Below are 21,335 nucleotides of genomic sequence, written 5' to 3'. Positions count from 1 at the left end.
AGTGCAATATAACCATGGCCTGCGTCTGAGATACTTGGCAGATCAGCAGTTTTGAAGGGAATGCTACTTACCTGCCCTCCATTTCTTTTCATCAATCCATACAATTGACAGAAGACAATCATATTTCTTCCTGATTCACTTGACATGAGTGCTACATTTCTGAAGTGCTACCAGTTAACCGCTACACAATAGAGTTCATAACTGAAACAGTGGTATATTGGGTAAAGTTCTATATTCAATAAACGATATTACCGCATAACCAAGATGTCTTTGTGACTACAGGCCTAATTCCTGTTTTGGTATCTCTTCGATATTGTCAGTAATACAATCCATTTGGAACAGGTAAAAGGACGGCTCCAGATTTTAATGGCAATGCTTTTCTATTATTCTATGAGTTGACTGAAGTCCAGATGCACAGGGTCAGGCTGTGATGAATTTCAACACTATAATCGTTTTGGATTTTATGTTAATACAGTATTGTTTTTATCCTTGTAGACAAAGATGTAAAGTAAAATAGTTTAGAATTTAAATTCAAAGGTCGCTTTTGCCTTACCTGGGCTGAACATTTTGAATGTAATATATATTTTGTTTTAATTTGGACAGATGAATTAAAATTCCTCAGTCCCAGGCCTGGGATAGCACTTCAGGTAGTCAGGAAACTGGATATTAACCAAATTAATCACAGTCATAGCAGGTTAACCTCTGAGGTCACTTTTGGTATATCTTCTGTAGGAAATGTTATTTTAATTACATGTTCTAATTTAAAATTGATTTGCATCATAACTAGTTGGTGTCAACACCAATACAACCATAGATTAATATACATTCATTTTTACACCAACATGGCAGTTATGTCATAGTGTATGGACACTGTTGTCCTTTAGTCTCCAGATCCCTCATGACAGCCCTTGTTAAACACATCATCTTGCGACATCTGTTGGTCAAAGCTTTCATAATAGGAGCCACCACTGCAACCAAGGAAAGTTCCCACAGCACGTCCTTGGCGAGCATGCCCAACAGCATCACTGAACACTTTGTTAATTTGTTCTTCTGAAGGCATCCACCAATCTGGGTTGGAGGTGCAATGCATCCGAATGAACTCTGTAAATGACACACACCAATTACAGAAACCAAAAAAAGTTGCAAAGAAATTTTGCAAATCAGTGCAAATGTCAAGTTAGAGACATTTAATCTAACGTATATTAACCTCCAGGATAGTAATTCCCAGCTGTAAAATGAGTACCTATATATTTCACCATAATGTCTGCAGCACAAATATTTTGCAATAGGCTTGAAAATATATAGAATCATACAGCACATTTCTGTGCCAGTTCTTTGAAAGAGCTGTTCAATCATTTCCACTTTCCTGTTCTTTGTCCTGCAAATTCCTCCTTTTCAAGTATATGTCCAATTCCCTTTTAAAAGTTAATATTGAATCTGCTTCTGCCACCTTTTCAGGCAATGAATTCCAGATCATAACACCTCGCTACATTAAAAACTTTTCTCCTCATTTCCCACTTGATTTTTTGCTAATTATCTTCAATCTGTGTCCACTGGTTACTGACCAAGCTGCCAATGAAAAGGTTCCTCTCGATCTACTCTGTCAAAACCCCTCATAATTTTGAATACGGAATCAAATCTCCCTTTAACCATCTCTGCTCTAAGGAGAACAACCCCAGCTTCTCTAGTCTCTCCATTTAACTGAAGTCCCTCATCCCTGGAACCATTCTAGTAAATCTCCTCTGCATCTTCTCCAAGGCCTTAACATCCTTCCTGAAGTGTGGGGCTCAGAGTCTAGCTGAGAACTAACCAGTGATTTATAAAGGTTTACCATAACCTCATTGCTTTTGTAATCTATGCTTCTATTTATAAAGCCAATAATCCCATATGCTTTGTTAACAGCCTTATCAAGAATGATCAAGATTTTTTTTCCCTCTGGAATGCAGTCCGAGTGCTGGCAGCAATATGGAATTATTTTTGCAGCTTCTCATTTTACTGGCGACATCCTACATTTTTGCAGGAATTAAAAGCACATTCACATGTTTTATTTCCATGGTTACCATATCATAATAGGAAATTAATTTTGTGTCATCCCTCTGAAAGTGGTATCAATTATGGTTGTGCATACTAATAATGCAACCACCAATGAGTTCATTATTGAAATAATCAATAAGATGTCACTATTTCAATTGTCAACCTTGGCTCAGTGGTAGCACTCTAAGTTAGAAGATCATAGGTTCAAGCCTCACTTTAGCACATAATTTAGGCTGATACTTAGTGCAGCACAATGGACTGCTGTCTTTTGGATGAGATGTTAAACTGAATCCTGTCTGGCTGCTTAGGCAGACATAAAACATCTGAAAGGCCTTTTTGACGAAGAGCTAAGAGTTCTCCTGATATCCTGGTCAAGATTCTTCATTCAAACAACATCACCAAAATGCAGATTAAATGCTCGTTCATTTCATTTTCTGTTTGTAGACCTTTGCTATACACATTTGCCTACAAAACAACAGCAGCTGCATGTCTGAAGTTATCCATTGGTTGTGAGTGCTTTGGGACACCCTAATGACATGATAAGGTGCTATATAAATGTAGCTTCCTTCTTTCCCTTAAGGTTTGTTACCTAAGATTTTGATTTACATGAGAATAAAAGGAGAGTTGTTGCACTCTGGCCCCACCTGCAAAAACCCAAGCCTGAATGTTTTATTTATTTATTTATTACAAATGTATTTATTTCTTAGGAATGGATTATTGGTCCACAAAACTATTAACAATACGTTAGTACAGCATTTTCTTTGAGAAAATAACTGAAATGTAAATAAAATACAAGACGTGAAACCCGGGAGTCTGTGTCCGAGGTGGGTGTGTGACTGTGTGTCTCCAACTGCGTCTCTGTTGCATCATAGATGCTGCACATTCTTGATCCGATCCTCCAGCTTCATTGCAAGTTTCTCATCGCCCTGTAGATGAATCCGGCTGCTCACGTAAGCGGATAAAGGTTTAGGTCCCTCGAGAATAGGGCCTGCATGGTGTCCTCGGACACTTCCAGAGTCCCAGGTCTTGCTGCATGCCAGCATGGACTATTTAACTATCTGAGATGTTGTGAATGTAACTGAACACTGTACAATCACCAAACATCCTCACTTCTGACATTCTGATGGAGGGAAGGTCATTGATGAAGCAGCTGAAGATGGTTGGGCCCAGGGCACTGCCCTGAGGAACTCCTGGGGCTGAGATGATTGGCCACCAATAGCCACAACCATCATCATTTGTGCTAGGTATGACTCCAGCCAGTGGAGATTCCCCCCTGCCCCCTGCCCCGGTTCCCATTGACTTCAATTTTACTAGGGCTCCTTGATGCCACACTGTTGCCTTGATGTCAAGTGCAGTCACTCTCACCTCACCTCTGAATTTCAGCTGTTTTGTCCATGTTTGGCTCAAGGCTATAATGAGATCTGGAGCCAAGTGGTCCTGGCAGAACTTAAACTGAGCATAGAAACATAGAAACATAGAAAATAGGTGCAGGAGTAGGCCATTCGGCCCTTCGAGCTTGCACCGCCATTCAATAAGATCATGGCTGATCATTCCTTCAGTACCCCTTTCCTGCATTCTCTCCATACCCCTTGATTCCCTTAGCCGTAAAGGCCATATCTAACTCCCTCTTGAATATATCCAATGAACTGGCATCAACAACTCTCTGCGGCAGGGAATTCCATAGGTTAACAACTCTCTGAGTGAAGGAGTTTCTCCTCATCTCAGTCCTAAATGGCCTACCCCTTATCCTAAGACTATGTCCCCTGTTTCTGGACTTCCCCAACATCGGGAACATTCTTCCCGCATCTAACCTGTCCAGTCCCGTCAGAATCTTATACGTTTCTATGAGATTCCCTCTCATCCTTCTAAACTCCAATGAATAAAGGCCCAGTTGATCCAGCCTCTCCTCATATGACAGTCCAGCCATCCCTGGAATCAGTCTGGTGAACCTTCGCTGCACTCTCTCAATAGCAAGAACGTCCTTCCTCAGATTAGGAGACCAAAAACTGAACACAATATTTCAGGTGAGGCCTCACTAAGGCCCTGTACAACTGCAGTAAGACCTCCCTGCTCCTATACTCAAATCCCTAGCTATGAAGGCCAACATACCATTTGCCTTCTTCACTGCCTGCTGTACCTGCATGCCCACTTTCAGTGACTGATGATCCATGACACCCAGGTCTCGTTGCACCTCCCCTTTTCCTAATCTGCCACCATCCAGATAATATTCTGCCTTCGTGTTTTTGCCCCCAAAATGGATAACCTCACATTTATCCACATTATACTGCATCTGCCATGCATTTGCCCACTCACCTAACCTATCCAAGTCACCCTGCAAGTCACTCTTCTGAGAGATTTTGCCTTATACCATGCAGGTGAGCAGATTATTGGTGACAAAGTACCTTTGTCAACGATGAATTATGTACTACACGGTTTATAAATAAGGCAAAATCTCTCAGAAGACAGTTCAGTATGGCAGCACTACTCTTAAAGAAGCTGCAGAGGTAACAATGTGATTAACATATGAAATGATGTGCATTACAATAAGAAAACCTTTTCAGTGTTCATTCCTTGATGGGAGCACATCTGCCCTCATGTGCAAGTTAGTAATCATGTCTGGAGGCAAACAGCTCTCCATTATATTGGTCCATGATTCACGGTAGAAGACACTAAAAGCATCCCAATAATTGATAATCAAGGAGCTATTGGAAGGGGGAAACTTAAGACAATCACTATCACTAGAGAAAAAGTACTACTCAAACTAATGGGACTAAAGGTGGACAAGTCCCCTGGACCTGATGATCTGCATCCGAGGGTCTTAAAAGAAGTGGCTGCAGAGATAGTGGATGTATTGGTTGTAATCTACCAAAATCCCTGGATTCTGAAGAGGTCCCAGCAGATTGGAAAACCGTAAATTTAAGAAAGGAGAAAGCAGGAAACTATAGACCAGTTAGCCTAACATCTGTCATTGGGAAAATGTTAGAGTCCATTATTAAGGAAGTAGTAGCAGGACATTAAGAAAATCATAATGCAGTCAAGCAGAGTCAGCATGGATTTATGAAAGGGAAATCATGTTTGACAAAGTTGCTGGAGTTCTTTGAGGATGTAACGAGCAGGGTGGATAAAAGGGAAGCAGCAGATGTCATGTATTTGGATGTCCAGAAGGCATTCGATAAGTTGCCACATAAAAGATTACTGCACAAGATAAGAGCTCACAGGGTTGGGGGTGATATATTAGCATGGATAGAAGATTGGCTAACTGACAGTAAACAGAGAGTCGGGAAAAATGAGTCATTTTCAGATTGGCAAACTGTAACTATTGGGGGTGCTACAGGGATCAGTGCTGGGGGCTCAACTATTTATAATCCATATTAATGACTTGGATGAAGGGACCGAGTGTAATGTAGCCACATTTGCTGATGATACAAAGACAGGTGGGAAAGCAAGTTGTGAAGAGGATGCAAAAAATCTGCAAAGAGATATAGACAGGTTAAGTGAGTGGGCAAAAAATTGGCAGATGGAGTATAGTGTGGAAAAATGTGAGGTTATCCACTTTGGTAGGAAAAATAAAAAAGCAAATTATTATTTAAATGGAGAGAGATGACAAAATGCTGTGGTACAGAGGGATCTGTAAATGAAACACAAAAAGTTAGCATGCAGCTACAGCAAGTAATTAGGAAGTCAAATGGAATGTTGACCTTGATTGCAAGGGGGGTGGAGTTTAAAAGTAGGGAAGTCCTGCTACATCTGTACAGGGCGTTGGTGAGACCACACCTGGAGGACTGCGTACAGTTTTGGTCTCCTTATTTAAAGAAGGATATACTTGCATTAGAGGCAGTTCAGAGAAGGTTCATGAGTTTGATTCCTGAGATGAAGGGGTTGATTTATGAAGAAAGGTTGATTAGGTTGGACCTATACTCATTGGAGTTTAGAAGAATGAGAGGTGATCGTATTGAAACATATAAGATTCTGAGGGGGCTTGACAGAGTAAATGCAAAGAGGATGTTTCCCCTCGTGGGGGAATCTAGAACCAGGAGGCATAGTTTCAGAATAAGGGGCCACCTATTTAAAACGGAGATGAGGAGGAATTTCTTCTCTCAGGGGGTCGTGAATCTTTGGAAATCTCTACCTCATAGAGCTGTGGAGACTGGGTCATTGAATATATTTAAGGTGGAGATAGACAGATTTTTGAACGATAAGAGAGTTATGGGGAGCGGGCAGGGAAGTAGAGTTGAGGCCAAGATCAGATCAGCCATGATCTTATTGAATGGCAGAGCAGGCTCGAGGGGCCAAATGGCCTACCCCTCCTGCTCCTATTTCTTATGTTCTCATATTGCCTACTTCTCTGGGGCTCTCACATGGGGGAAAAAGCAAACCCGAAAAAAGTTCCTTAAAAATTTTATTTTTATTAAAATTGATAAATTTGACAATGCACAAAATAAAAATTTGTTGTTCAGTGCTGTTACCTTTGTTAAGCAGTTAATACGCTGTTAAAACCCCAGCTACCTCTAATCCCTTTGGGTCTAACTTTTAGTGGGGAATTTAACAGCATAATTACTGCAGAAGTGCTGACGTTCTTGGCAGTTTCCCTGATTTGAATGATTTTACTGCTTGCTAGCTCTGGCACAGTGCAGCCTGTCGAGAAGCAGTGAATGACATACCGCAACTTCAGGATTTCCACATGCGCCTGTGCATGCGCTAAACCCCGAAATTGCGGTCAGTTTCAAAGCCGGAATGAGGACGAATGCTGCCTGTTCACTGTCATCTGGAGTGCAAATTCCGGGCCGTTGTGTTGCGTTGCCTCAACTCCTTCCCAGTAAATTTTCCTCTATGTTTCCTAATCCAGTAGTACTGGCTTTAAACCTGAACAAAATTTAACGCATAGCAATCAATAATAATTTTGCATAACATGCACAATTTTGATCATTTATATAAAATTAGCTAATGGTTAGAAATTCTTCAGTGTCCTGTTTGCATTTTAAAGTAACCACATTTTACAAGCCATTCTATTTCTTGCTATTTGCTCGTATGTGTATGTGAATGTATGACCACGATTTTTCCTACTGGGTCATAAGCAAGGTGGGCGACTTCGGGAGAACGAGCTGCAGACATAGCGATGCATCAGGGAGGGGGAGAGTTACCTGGACACTTTGCCTCAGGAGGTAGTCACACCCTTAAGGTTAAATTGTACTTTAGAGTTAGTCAATGGTTAGGGACAGGTGTGACTGTGAGTCAGGAATGTATGGGGACGCAGGATGCAGCGATAGAGGAGCCACAGCCCTTGACCCTGTCCAACAGTTATGAGGTACTTGCCAGCTATATGGATGAGGAAAAGGATTGCAGGGAGGATGGGCAAACTGACCACAGCACCGTGGTACAGGGGGCAATCCAAGTGGGGGGGAGAAGTAAGGAATGTGGTAGTGGTAGGGGACAATATAGTCAGGTGGATAGATACTGTTCTCTGCAGCTGCAACAGAGAGTTCCAGAGGTTGTGTTGCCTGCCTGGTGCCACGGTTAAGGATATCTGCTCGCGGCTGGAGAGGGAGGGGAAGGATCCAGTTGTCGTAGTCCATGTAGGAACCAATGACATAGGTAGAATTAAGAATAAGGTTCTGCTGAGGCAGTTTGAGGAGATAGGGTCTAAATTAATAAGCAGAACCTCAAAGGTAATAATCTCTGGATTACTACCTGAGCCATGTGCAAACTGGCATCGGGTAAAACAAATCAGAGAGTTAAATGTGTGGCTCAAAGAGTGGTGTGGGAAGAAGGGGTTTCAATTCATGGGGCACTGGCACCAGTATTGGGGAAAGAGGGAGCTGTTCTGTCGGGATTGGCTCCACTTAAATCGGGCTGGGATCAGCGTCCTGGTAGTTTTTCTTTTTCTTTATTAGTCAGTAACTTTTAACATTGTTGTTGGCAATTTAAGTGTATCTAAGGGTTAAGTCATGGCAGGACAGCTCGGTCACGTGATATGCTCCTCCTGTACCATGTGGGAACACGGGGACAACACCAGTGTCCCTGACGACTACATGTGCGGGAAGTGTGTCCACCTCCGGCTACTGACGGTCCGCGTTGCGGAGTTGGAGCTGAAGGTGGATTCACTCTGGAGCATCCACGATGCTGAGAATGACGTGAGTAGCACGTGTAGCGAGTTGGTCTTACCGCAGGAGAAGGGTCCACAGCCAGATAGGGAATGGAAGACCAGCAGGAAGAGCAGTGCAAGGAAGGTAGTGCAGGGGTCCCCTGTGGTCATCCCACTGCAAAACAGATACACTGCTTTGAGTGCTGTTGAGGGGGATGACTCATCAGGAGTGGGCAGCAGCAGCCAAGTTCATGGCACCGTGGCTGGCTCTGTTGCACAGGAGGGCAGGAAAAAGAGTGGGCGAGCGATAGTGATAGGGGATTCAATTGTAAGGGGAATAGATAGGCGTTTCTGCGGCCGCAACCGAGACTCCAGGATGGTATGTTGCCTCCCTGGTGCAAGGGTCAAGGATGTCTCGGAGCGGGTGGAGGACATTCTAAAAAGGGAGGGAGAACAGCCAGTTGTCGTGGTGCACGTTGGTACCAATGACATAGGTAAAAAAAGGGATGAGTTCCTACGAAATGAATTTAAGGAGCTAGGAGCTAAATTAAAAAGTAGGACCTCAAAAGTAGTAATCTCGGGATTGCTACCAGTGCCACGTGCTAGTCAGAGTAGGAATCGCAGGATAGCTCAGATGAATACGTGGCTTGAGCAATGGTGCAGCAGGGAGGGATTCAAATTCCTGGGGCATTGGAACCGGTTCTGGGGGAGGTGGGACCAGTACAATCCGGACGGTCTGCACCTGGGCAGAATCGGAACCAATGTCCTCGGGGGAGTGTTTGCTAGTGCTGTTGGGGAGGAGTTAAACTAATATGGCAGGGGGATGGGAACCAATGCAGGGAGATAGAGGGAAACAAAAAGGAGGCAAAAACAAAAGACAGAAAGGAGATGAGGAAAAGTGGAGGGCAGAGAAACCCAAGGCAAAGAACAAAAAGGGCCATTGTACAGCAAAATTCTAAAAGGACAGAGGGTGTTAAAAAAACAAGCCTAAAGGCTTTGTGTCTTAATGCAAGGAGTATCCGCAATAAGGTGGATGAATTAACTGTGCAAATAGATGTTAACAAATATGATGTGATTGGGATTACGGAGACGTGGCTCCAGGATGAGCAGGGCTGGGAACTCAACATCCAGGGGTATTCAACATTCAGGAAGGATAGAATAAAAAGAAAAGGAGGTGGGGTAGCATTGCTGGTTAAGGAGGAGATTAAGGCAATAGTTAGGAAGGACATTAGCTTGGATGATGTGGAATCTATATGGGTAGAGCTGCAGAACACCAAAGGGCAAAAAACGTTAGTGGGAGTTGTGTACAGACCTCCAAACAGTAGTAGTGATGTTGGGGAGGACATCAAACAGGAAATTAGGGGTGCGTGCAATAAAGGTGCAGCAGTTATAATGGGTGACTTTAATATGCACATAGATTGGGCTAACCAAACTGGAAGCAATACGGTGGAGGAGGATTTTCTGGAGTGCATAAGGGATGGTTTTTTAGACCAATATGTCGAGGAACCAACTAGGGGGGAGGCCATCTTAGACTGGGTGTTATGTAATGAGAAAGGATTAATTAGCAATCTCGTTGTGCGAGGCCCCTTGGGGAAGAGTGACCATAATATCGTGGAATTCTGCATTAGGATGGAGAATGAAACAGTTAATTCAGAGACCATGGTCCAGAACTTAAAGAAGGCTAACTTTGAAGGTATGAGGCGTGAATTGGCTGAGATGGATTGGCGAATGATACTTAAGGGGTTGACTGTGGATGGGCAATGGCAGACATTTAGAGACCGCATGGATGAATTACAACAATTGTACATTCCTGTCTGGCATAGAAATAAAAAAGGGAAGGTGGCTCAACTGTGGCTATCTAGGGAAATCAGGGATAGTATTAAAGCCAAGGAAGTGGCATACAAATTGGCCAGAAATAGCAGCGAACCTGGGGACTGGGAGAAATTTAGAACTCAGCAGAGGAGGACAAAGGGTTTGATTAGGGCAGGGAAAATGGAGTACGAGAAGAAGCTTGCAGGGAACATTAAGACGGATTGCAAAAGTTTCTATAGATATGTAAAGAGAAAAAGGTTAGTAAAGACAAATGTAGGTCCCCTGCAGTCAGAATCAGGGGAAGTCATAACGGGGAACAAAGAAATGGCGGACCAATTGAACAAGTACTTTGGTTCGGTATTCACGAAGGAGGACACGAACAACCTTCCGGTTATAAAAGGGGTCGGGGGGTCTAGTAAGGAGGAGGAACTGAGGGAAATCCTTATTAGCCGGGAAATTGTGTTGGGGAAATTGATGGGATTAAAGGCCGATAAATCCCCAGGGCCTGATGGACTGCATCCCAGAGTACTTAAGGAGGTGGCCTTGGAAATAGTGGATGCGTTGACAGTCATTTTACAACATTCCATTGACTCTGGATCAGTTCCTATGGAGTGGAGGGTAGCCAATGTAACCCCACTTTTTAAAAAAGGAGGGAGAGAGAAAACAGGGAATTATAGACCGGTCAGCCTGACATCGGTAGTGGGTAAAATGATGGAATCAATTATTAAGGATGTCATAGCAGTGCATTTGGAAAGAGGTGACATGATAGGTCCAAGTCAGCATGGATTTGTGAAAGGGAAATCATGCTTGACAAATCTTCTGGAATTTTTTGAGGATGTTTCCAGTAGAGTGGATAAGGGAGAACCAGTTGATGTGGTATATTTGGACTTTCAGAAGGCGTTCGACAAGGTCCCACACAAGAGATTGATGTGCAAAGTTAGAGCACATGGGATTGGGGGTAGTGTACTGACATGGATTGAGAACTGGTTGTCAGACAGGAAGCAAAGAGTAGGAGTAAATGGGTACTTTTCAGAATGGCAGGCAGTGACTAGTGGGGTACCGCAAGGTTCTGTGCTGGGGCCCCAGCTGTTTACACTGTACATTAATGATTTAGATGAGGGGATTAAATGTAGTATCTCCAAATTTGCGGATGACACTAAGTTGGGTGGCAGTGTGAGCTGCGAGGAGGATGCTGTGAGGCTGCAGAGCGACTTGGATAGGTTAGGTGAGTGGGCAAATGCATGGCAGATGAAGTATAATGTGGATAAATGTGAGGTTATCCACTTTGGTGGTAAAAACAGAGAGACAGACTATTATCTGAATGGTGACAGATTAGGAAAAGGGGAGGTGCAAAGAGACCTGGGTGTCATGGTACATCAGTCATTGAAGGTTGGCATGCAGGTGCAGCAGGCGGTTAAGAAAGCAAATGGCATGTTGGCCTTCATAGCAAGGGGATTTGAGTACAGGGGCAGGGAGGTGTTGCTACAGTTGTACAGGGCATTGGTGAGGCCACACCTGGAGTATTGTGTACAGTTTTGGTCTCCTAACCTGAGGAAGGACATTCTTGCTATTGAGGGAGTGCAGCGAAGGTTCACCAGACTGATTCCCGGGATGGCGGGACTGACCTATCAAGAAAGACTGGATCAACTGGGCTTGTATTCACTGGAGTTCAGAAGAATGAGAGGGGACCTCATAGAAACATATAAAATTCTGACGGGGTTAGACAGGTTAGATGCAGGAAGAATGTTCCCAATGTTGGGGAAGTCCAGAACCAGGGGTCACAGTCTAAGGATAAGGGGTAAGCCATTTAGGACCGAGATGCGGAGGAACTTCTTCACCCAGAGAGTGGTGAACCTGTGGAATTCTCTACCACAGAAAGTTGTTGAGGCCAATTCACTAAATATATTCAAAAAGGAGTTAGATGAGGTCCTTACTGCTAGGGGGATCAAGGGGTATGGCGAGAAAGCAGGAATGGGGTACTGAAGTTGAATGTTCAGCCATGAACTCATTGAATGGCGGTGCAGGCTAGAAGGGCCGAATGGCCTACTCCTGCACCTATTTTCTATGTTTCTATGTATGTTTCTAAATCGAATAACTGGGGCTGTTTGGCTGTTGTGGGAGGTAGGAGGGAGATTTACCAGCAGCAAAAAGATTTGTGAGAACAAATAACGTTGTTCTCACGGAGTTTTTGGGCAAAAAAATATATTTAAAATGGAAGGAAGCGACACAGCATGCTGTGGAGACTGAGGAAACTGATGAAAGCAGTGAGGTGGGAGAGGAACTATTGGTAGGACGAAAACGAGCTTGAAGATTCTCCGATGAGGCAAATGCCTCCCTCCTGCAGGAGGTAGAGTCATGCTGGAGTCAATTGACCCAGGGTGTGCATGGGAAGCACACCCCAAATGTCTACCAGAAGATATGGGCCGACATAGCCGAGGTGGTCTTGTCGATGACGAACGAGTTGCGTGAGGGCAACCGGTGCCGCAAGCGCTGGAACGACCTTGTCGTATCCACCAGAGTAAGTATTACTTATATTTACATTTACTTATATATTTATATAAATTGAATTGTAAGTGTAATGAGTGATTAAAATCAGATGTGACATCTTACACTTATACCGGGAATGTTTTACTCAAAGCCTGCATAGACGGTGTACGTCTTTAGGTAAATAATGACAATTTTTGTAATAATCATGATTAAATCTGTCGGTTATGTGTTGTATCAGTCACTGTGACAGTACCTAGCAATGATCTCATGCAATGATCTCATGCCATGTCGTGCTGGTGTTACCTTTTACAGAGAAGCTTTCGAAGAATAGAGCCGAGCAGAGGCGAACGGGTGGCGGGCCACCAGTCATCAGCGAGCTCACCGACATCGAGGAGCGGGTGCTGGCCACTAGTGGGGAGCCACACCCGGTCGGCCACACATGCAGCAGCAGAACCTGATGTGATGCCACATAAGTAAAGTATACACCACTCCATGATGTAAAGTCAATAGATTCCACACCCACTCATATCCGACCAATAATATAAGATAGATGATTGATAAAAGTGATCTCTAAATAATGATGGCCTCATGAGAATCATTGCAATGCAGAATGTGTTGATGGTCATGAAATGTGATGTCTGTGATGATTTTGATAGCGGCCGTGCTTTTGTCGTGCATATGCTGAGTGTAGTGTTTAAATCACCTTGTGACCCTAGCACCCCCTTCTCCTTTAATAACCTCATGTATGTTTTGTAGCTCAGTCAGCAGCACAGCCCCATGCAAGACCACCGAGCCCAGAAGCTGGGGGCGCGGGGCCGGACTCGAAGGACGATCCTCCATCTGGTGCTGAGGAACCCCGATTATCGCCCATGGTGTCTTCTCCACAGATAACAGTGCGGACTTTAAGGAGAGTGCATCGCCAAGCTCCATAATGCAGTCAAGACCGATTACATCTCGTGCTCCTACGGCCATGCCCTCCTCCACCGTGAAGGTAGCGGGCCCAAGCACCTTGCTGCAGGGCACCCGAGGTGTCTCCACGACGGCGCCAACCATGCGGAGGTTGGTTCGACGCAGCAGGACTGCTCCACGTGCGGCAGATCTGAGCAGGGTCATGGTACACTTGTCCAGGAGGAGTGTTGAGATAGGTCAGCAGATCCTCCAGACAATCCGGGGGACATATCCCAACAGCTGGCCAGCATGTCCGCCACCATGACAGAGTACGTGCTGCAGATGGCGGAGGCCCTGTAGGTGATAGCCAGGAATTCTGGTGGCAGAAGGCTCCCAGTGTTCCCAGAGCATGGCACTGCACCCCAAGGTGCCACACCCCCATTGCCAACGACACGAGAGCCAGGAGGAAGATCATGCTTCTGGCTCGGAGCACATTCCCACCTCGAGACCATCCTCTCCCATATCCGGCCAACCAGCGATTCTGATATCATCAACCCCAATGAAGCAGCGCCTGAGGAGCTCCTCAGCAAGGTGGCTTGGAGTAAGGAGGGAAAGGGGAAGGGGTAGAGGTGGGGAGGAGAAGCGGGGGGGGGGGAGGAAAGTGAAGTGCAAGGCCACAGGAGTTGTATTGGTCACAGTGATTTGATGTTGTTGTTGTTGCTATTTTGTTGGGAGGTTTGGGGGAAGGGGGGAAGGGGGTACCTTGTTTTTTTGCATTTGTGTTCTTTGATTATTAAGTTTTGTTTGAAATGTGAACACTTTTATATGAGTGATATAAATTTCATACATTTTTTGTGGGGTGGGGTGTTTTTTAGTTATAATTATAATTTTATACAAATGTTCTCATTAAATGTTTTTTATTTCACATAACCTTGTTGCGCATTGTCTCAGATAAGACTGCTTCTCCCTGTAAGTGCGTGGGGTGTAAGTTCTCGTCCTCCTCCTCAGTCTGCCACCTCTTTGATTGGGCACATAATTCTCTTGAATATACCTTCTGCCATCTCTAGTCTGCAGCATGTGCGTAGTCATCAAGACAGGCTGAGAAATGGCAGGCCCCATTACAATCACAATGTATTATACCTATTGTTCACAAACAATAAATTTACCTACTAAAACACCTAAAATAAATTCAAATAGTCCACAGTATGATAACATGTTTGTTCAGATACTCAAATCACCTTAAAAGAACTGCACAGTACATCAAAACTCCCCAGAAGTTGAAGCAGCCTTTTATATGAACCGATCTCCGACTTACAACATGGTGTCCATACCGCTAGGTTTAGTTTAGGTGAGAGCAACTTTTTCTCAGCGGGTTTTTCGGCGAGAGATATTTTTGGCAATATGTGGGCGAGGTGCCGAAAGTAACGCTCGCCGCTATCATGGGCGTTAGTTTCGCCCATTCTGAACTTTACGGCAAAAAAAAGTGGGCAGGCGGTATTAGTAATTCTCGGCGTTAAGTACATGCCGAAAGTAACGCTGGGCGACAAGTGAGCGATACATGGGCGTTCGTTTCCATTTTGTTGCTAAATGGGCGCTATCTGGGCGTTATCTCACCTCAGCATTAAAATGGACGTTAAGTGGTTGGTATCGATGCAAAAAAAGAGGAAAGTCTAGGCCTAAATGTTCCAAGGTACTTGAAGTTTCAAAAAGACAAGCAGAATGGAAAAGGAGTGGGGGTGGGGGGATAGCCCTGATAATAAAGGATGACATAAGGACAGTAGAGAGAAAGGATCACGGTTCAGCAGATCAGGAAGTAGAATCAGTATGGGTGGCAGAAAACACTGGTGGGAATAGTATAAAGGCCCCCTAACAGTAGCTATACCGTTGGACAGAATATTAATCAAAAAATAGTAGGAGCTTGAAACAAAAGTAATGCAATAATCGTGGAGGATTTTAACCTTCATATGTAATATATTTGGATTTTCAAATGCCATTCGATAAGGTGCCACATAAAAGGTTATTACACAAGATAAGGGCTCATGAGATTGGAGGTAATGGCTCTGAAATTCCGGTTGGAGGCTTCTTTCGGACGAATGCCTCTGACCAGAGAATTTTAACGAATTTACCTGGTGGTCCGGGAGGAGCGTGCGATTCCGGTGGGGAGGCCTTCTCTTCCCGCGCTGCGAAGTGCGCTCCCGTCCTCCAGGTTCCCACGCAGAAGGTGCAGTTACATGTGACTGCTCAGCCAATCAGGTACTGTATTCCACAGCATTCTCATTAATAGCAATGAGAACTCCGTATCTACGAGTTCTCATTGCTATTAATGAGAAGAAAAAAACAAACACACTAAACACCATAATAAAAAATAAAAAACACACCTCACACAATTAAAATTAATTGCCTTAGAGAAAAAAAAATTCCGATTTTTTAAACAAGTTTTTTTAATTTTGGTTTAAAATAAACTTACTGTAGTGGGCAGGGCTTTTAACAATAAAATGTGTTTTTTGAATTTAATTTTTTATGTTTTTGTATGTCTTAAAACTCTTATACCTGTAAAAGTAGGCTATGCGCCTGATTTTATCAGGCACAAGAGTTTTGAGGACATTTGCTGGGTAAGATATGGTAAATACCACAATCTTGCCCTTGCAAATGTCCTCGCTCCCGCGATACAGAGGATCTGTCAAGCTGGAGCTTGACAGATTAGAAATGCCAATTTTCAGCGCATGCGCATTGTGCACTGAAAATTGGCTTTTGCGATGCCTTCCCGGGTCCGTACACACTCCGTATGGACCCGGGGAGGCTGGGATTTCCAAGCCAATGTATTAGCATGGATAGTGTATTGGTTAACGGACAGAAAACAGAAAGTAGGGATAAACAAGTCATATTCAGGCTGGCAGGCTGTAACTAGTGGGGTGCCGCAAGGATCAGTGCTGGGGCCTCAGTTATTTACAATCTATATTAATGATCTAGATGAAGGGACCACGTATAACGTATACAAGTTTGCTGATGATACAAACCTAGGTGGGACAGTAAGCTGTGAGGAGAACACAAAGAGTCTGCAAAAGGATATAGATATACTAAGTGAGTGGGCAGTAAGGTGGCAGATGGAGTATAATGTAGAGAAATGTGAGGTTATTCACTTTGGTAGGAAGAATAGAAAAACAGAATATTTTTTAAATGGTGAGAAACCTTTAAATATTTGTGTTCAGAGAGATTTGGGTGACTTCGTGCAAGAAACACAGAAAGCTAGCATACAGGTACAGCAAGCAATAAGGAAGGCAAATGGCATGTTGTCCTTTATTGTAAAGGGTTTGGAGTATAAGAGAACTTAAGAACATAAGAATTAGGAACAGGAGTAGGCCATCTAGCCCCTCGAGCCTGCTCCGCCATTCAATAAGATCTTGGCTGATCTGGTCGTGGACTCAGCTCCACTTACCCGCTCTCTCCCCGTAACCCTTAATTCCCTTATTGCTTAAAAATCTATCTATCTTTGACTTGAAAACATTCAATGAGCTAGCCTCAACTGCTTCCTTGGGCAGAGAATTCCACAGATTCACAACCCTCTGGGAGAAGAAATTCTTTCACAACTCGGTTTTAAATTGGCTCCTCCGTATTTTGAGGCTGTGTCCCCGAGTTCTAGTCTCCCCCACCAATGGAAACAACCTCTCTGCCTCTATCTTGTCTATCCCTTTCATGATTTTAAATGTTTCTATAAGATCATCCCTCATCCTTCTGAACTCCAACGAGTAAAGACCCAGTCTACTCAATCTATCATCATAAGGTAACCCCCTCATTTCTCGAATCAGCCTAGTGAATTGTCTCTGTACCCCTTCCAAAGCTAGTATATCCTTCCTTAAGTAAGGTGACCAAAACTGCACGCAGTACTCCAGGTGCGGCCTTACCAATACCGTATACAGTTGCAGCAACACCTCCCTGCTTTTGTACTCCATCCCTTTCGCAATGAAGGCCAACATTCCATTCGCCTTCCTGATTACCTGCTGCACCTGCAAACTAACCTTTTGGGATTCATGCACAAGGACCCCCAGGTCCCTCTGCACCACAGCATGTTGTAATTTCTCCCCATTCAAATAATATTCCCGTTTACTGTTTTTTTTCCCAAGGTGGATAACCTCACACTTTCCGACATTGTATTCCATCTGCCAAACCTTAGCCCATTCGCTTAACCTATCCAAATCTCCTTGCAGCCTCTCTGAGTCCTCTACACAACCCGCTTTCCCACTAATCTTTGTGTCATCTGCAAATTTTGTTGCACTACACTCTGTCCCCTCTTCTAGGTCATCTATATATATTGTAAACAGTTGTGGTCCCAGTACTGATCCCTGTGGCACACCAATAACCACTGATGTCCAACCGGAAAAGGACCCATTTATCCCGACTCTCTGCTTTCTGTTCACCAGCCAATTCTCTATCCATGCTAATACATTTCCTCTGACTCCGCGTACCTTTATCTTCTGCAGTAACCTTTTGTGTGGCACCTTATCGATTGTCTTTTGGAAATCTAAATACACCACATCCATCGGTACACCTCTATCCTCCATGCTCGTTATATCCTCAAAGAATTCCAGTAAGTTAGTTAAACATGATTTCCCTTTCATGAATCCATGCTGTGTCTGCTTGATTAAACTATTCCTATCTAGATGTCCCGCTATTTCTTCCTTAATGATAGTTTCAAGCATTTTCCCCACTACAGATGTTAAACTAACCGGTCTATAGTTACCTGCCTTTTGTCTGCCCCCTTTTTTTAAACAGAGGCGTTACATTAGCTGCTCTCCAATCCGCTGGTACCTCCCCAGAGTCCAGAGAATTTTGGTAGATTATAACAAATGCATCTGCTATAACTTCCGCTATCTCTTTTAATACCCTGGGATGCATTTCATCAGGACCAGGGGACTTGTCTACCTTCAGTCCCATTAGTCTGTCCAGCACTACCTCCCTAGTGATAGTGATCATCTCAAGGTCCTCCCTTCCCACATTCCTATAACCGGCAATTTTTGGCATGGTTTTTGTGTCTTCCACTGTGAAGACGGAAGCAAAATAATTGTTTAAGGTCTCAGCCATTTCCACATTTCCCATTATTAAATCCCCCTTTTCATCTTCTAAGGGACCAACATTTACTTTAGTCACTCTTTTCCGTTTTTTTTATCTGTAAAAGCTTTTACTATCTGTTTTTATGTTTTGCGCAAGTTTACCTTCGTAATCTATCTTCCCTTTCTTTATTGCTTTTTTAGTCATTCTTTGCTGTTGCTTAAAATTTTCCCAATCCTCTAGTTTCCCACTAACCTTGGCCACCTTATACGCATTGGTCTTTGATTTGATACTTTCCTTTATTTCCTTGGTTATCCACGGCTGGTTATCTCTTCTCTTGCCGCCCTTCTTTTTCACTGGAATATATTTTTGTTGCGCATTATGAAAGAGCTCCTTAAAAGTCCTCCACTGTGCCACCGTTTAGTCCTTGTTTCCAGTCTACTTTAGCCAACTCTGCCCTCATCCCACTGTAGTCCCCTTTGTTTAAGCATAGTATGCTCGTTTCTGACACAACATCCTCATCCTCAATCTGTATTACAAATTCAACCATATTGTGATCACTCATTCCGAGAGGATCTTTTACGAGGAGATCGTTTATTTTTCCTGTCTCGTTACACAGGACCAGATCCAAAATGGCTTGCTCCCTTGTAGGCTCTGTTACATACTGTTCTAAGAAACAATCCCGTATGCATTCTATGAATTCCTCCTCCAGGCTACCCCCTGCGATTTGATTTGACCAATCGATATGTAGGTTAAAATCCCCCATAACTACTGCTGTTCCTTTTTCACATGCCTCCATTATTCCCTTGATTATTGCCCGCCCCACCGTGAAGTTATTATTTGGGGGCCTATAAACTACGCCGATCAGTGACTTTTTCCCCTTACTATCTCTAATCTCCACCCACAATGATTCAACATTTTGTTCATTGGAGCCAATATCATCCCTCACAACTGCCCTGATATCATCCTTTATTAACAGAGCTACCCCACCTCCTTTCCCTTCTTGCCTATCTTTCTGAATCGTCAGATACCCCTGTATGTTTAATTCCCAGTCTTGGCCACCTTGCAACCACGTTTCTGTAATGGCCATCAAATCATACCTATTTGTAATGATTTGTGCCATCAACTCATTTACTTTATTTCTAATGCTGCGTGCATTTAGGTAGAGTGTTTTCATCCTAGTTTTTAAACCATGATTTTTAGTTTTTACCCCTCCTGCAGCCCTTTTATATTCAGTGGCCCTTTTTGTTTCTTGCCTTTGGTTTCTCTGCCCTCCACTTTTACTCATCTCTTTTCTGTCTTTTGTTTTTGTCTCCTTTTTGTTTCCCTCTGTCTCCCTGTATTGGTTCACATCCCCCTGCCATATTAGTTTAACTCCTCACCAACAGCACTAGCAAACACTCCCCCTAGGACATTGGTTCTGTTCCTGCCCAAGTGCAGACCGTCCGATTTGTACTGGTCCCACCTCCCCCCGAACCTATTCCAATGCCCCACGAATTTGAATCTCTCCCTGCCGCACCACTGCTCAAGCCCCGTATTCATCTGTGCTATCCTGCGATTCCTACTCTGACTAGCACGTGGCACTGGTAGGAAGGAAGTAAGGAAGTCTTGCTACAAATTGACCACACTTGGAGTACCGTGCACAGTTTTGGTCTCCTTCTCTAAGAATGGATATACTTGTCTTGGAGACAGTGTAACAAAGGTTCACTTGATTGATTCCTGAATTAAGAGGGTTGTCTTATGATGAGAGATTGTGTAGAATGGGTCTATACTCTCTGGAGTTTAGAAGAATGAGAGGTGATCTCATTGAAACATTCAAGATTCTGAAGGGGATTGACAGGGTAGATGCTGAGGGATTGTTTCCCCTGGCTGGAGTGTCTAGAACTAGGGGGCACAGTCTCAGGATAAGGGGAAGCCCATTTAAGACAGCGATGCAGAGGAAATTCTTCACTCAGACGATTGTGAATCTTTGGAATTCTCTGCCCAGAGGGCTGCGGATGTTGAGTTTCTGAGGGCTGGATTTTGGGGTGTTAATCGTGGTGGGGTGTTAAAGTTAGCGCCTGAAAATAGTATGCACCTTCGACTGCAAGTTTCGTCGAAAAGTTGGAGGAGCGTTGACGTTAAATCAGGCATTGCACAACAGACTTTGTGTACCTGAGCCGAAACTTGTGTCATTAAAGGAGGCGGTCATTTTGCACATGCGCAATTTTTTTCCCCCGCGATCGCAAACGCTAATGCAGGACGCGGCAGCTTCCTGTGCACATGTGCATATAAACTGCCCCACTTTAGCCACTTCTGCAGAGATGGAGGAGCAGGGGGGAAGGCAGCGGGTCAGGCGCTTCAGCAATGAGGCGAGTGAGGCCTTAGTCAACGCAGTGGAGAGGAGATGGTCCTCACTACATCTTGCTGGGGGAGCCAGACTACTCCCACCTGTTTTTAAGAGACTGTGGAGTGACTTTGCACAAGAGGTGTCTGTTGCAGACACTGTGCCTGGAACCATCACACAATGTTGAAAAAAGTTCAACGACCTTACCATACTGGTCAGGGTGAGTAACATTTGCATTTATGTATGGCTCCAAGACTTCTAACATAAATGTCACACACTATGTGAAGTTTTTCATGCATATGGTCCCTCTCAACGGTCTGTGGGGTGGATTTCACAATGCTTAAGAAAGATGAAGGCTTACTTCTGCATCCATTGGCTTCTAATGATATATAAACCCAATAATTTATATCCTTCCTCACAATACACTCCCACTTCTGCTATGCCTTTCAGAAAGACAACCTACAGCCCCCATGTTACATCCCACTAACCTCCAAACAATCACTCATGAAGCACATGCAACATTGAAACAGATTGAACAGAAGCCACTCGAACATTTACATAGTATCATTTATTGTACAATGATAGGTGTTATATATGTGGACTTGTATTTACTCAGTATAGCCACCAGAGGGCTCATACCCTGGAGTCCCAAGGGATCCT

General features: G+C 43.9%; 1 protein-coding gene across 1 annotated transcript in view; it reads right to left on the bottom strand.

The window, feature by feature from the left end:
• Positions 1-782: 782 nt before the first annotated feature.
• LOC139229057 (BEN domain-containing protein 4) overlaps positions 783-21,335 on the bottom strand; it is a 75,211-nt gene continuing 54,658 nt past the window's right edge. Inside the window, exon 5 of the mRNA XM_070860718.1 lies at positions 783-1,101. Within this exon, the coding sequence (XP_070716819.1) occupies positions 881-1,101 (221 nt within the window). The 3' untranslated portion in view covers positions 783-880. The remainder of the gene's footprint in view (positions 1,102-21,335) is intronic.

Source organism: Pristiophorus japonicus, chromosome 2, assembly GCF_044704955.1.
Source record: "Pristiophorus japonicus isolate sPriJap1 chromosome 2, sPriJap1.hap1, whole genome shotgun sequence".
Lineage (NCBI taxonomy): Eukaryota > Metazoa > Chordata > Chondrichthyes > Pristiophoridae > Pristiophorus > Pristiophorus japonicus.
The sequence above is the reverse complement of the archived record's forward strand: the minus strand, read 5'-3'. Positions and strand labels throughout refer to the sequence as shown.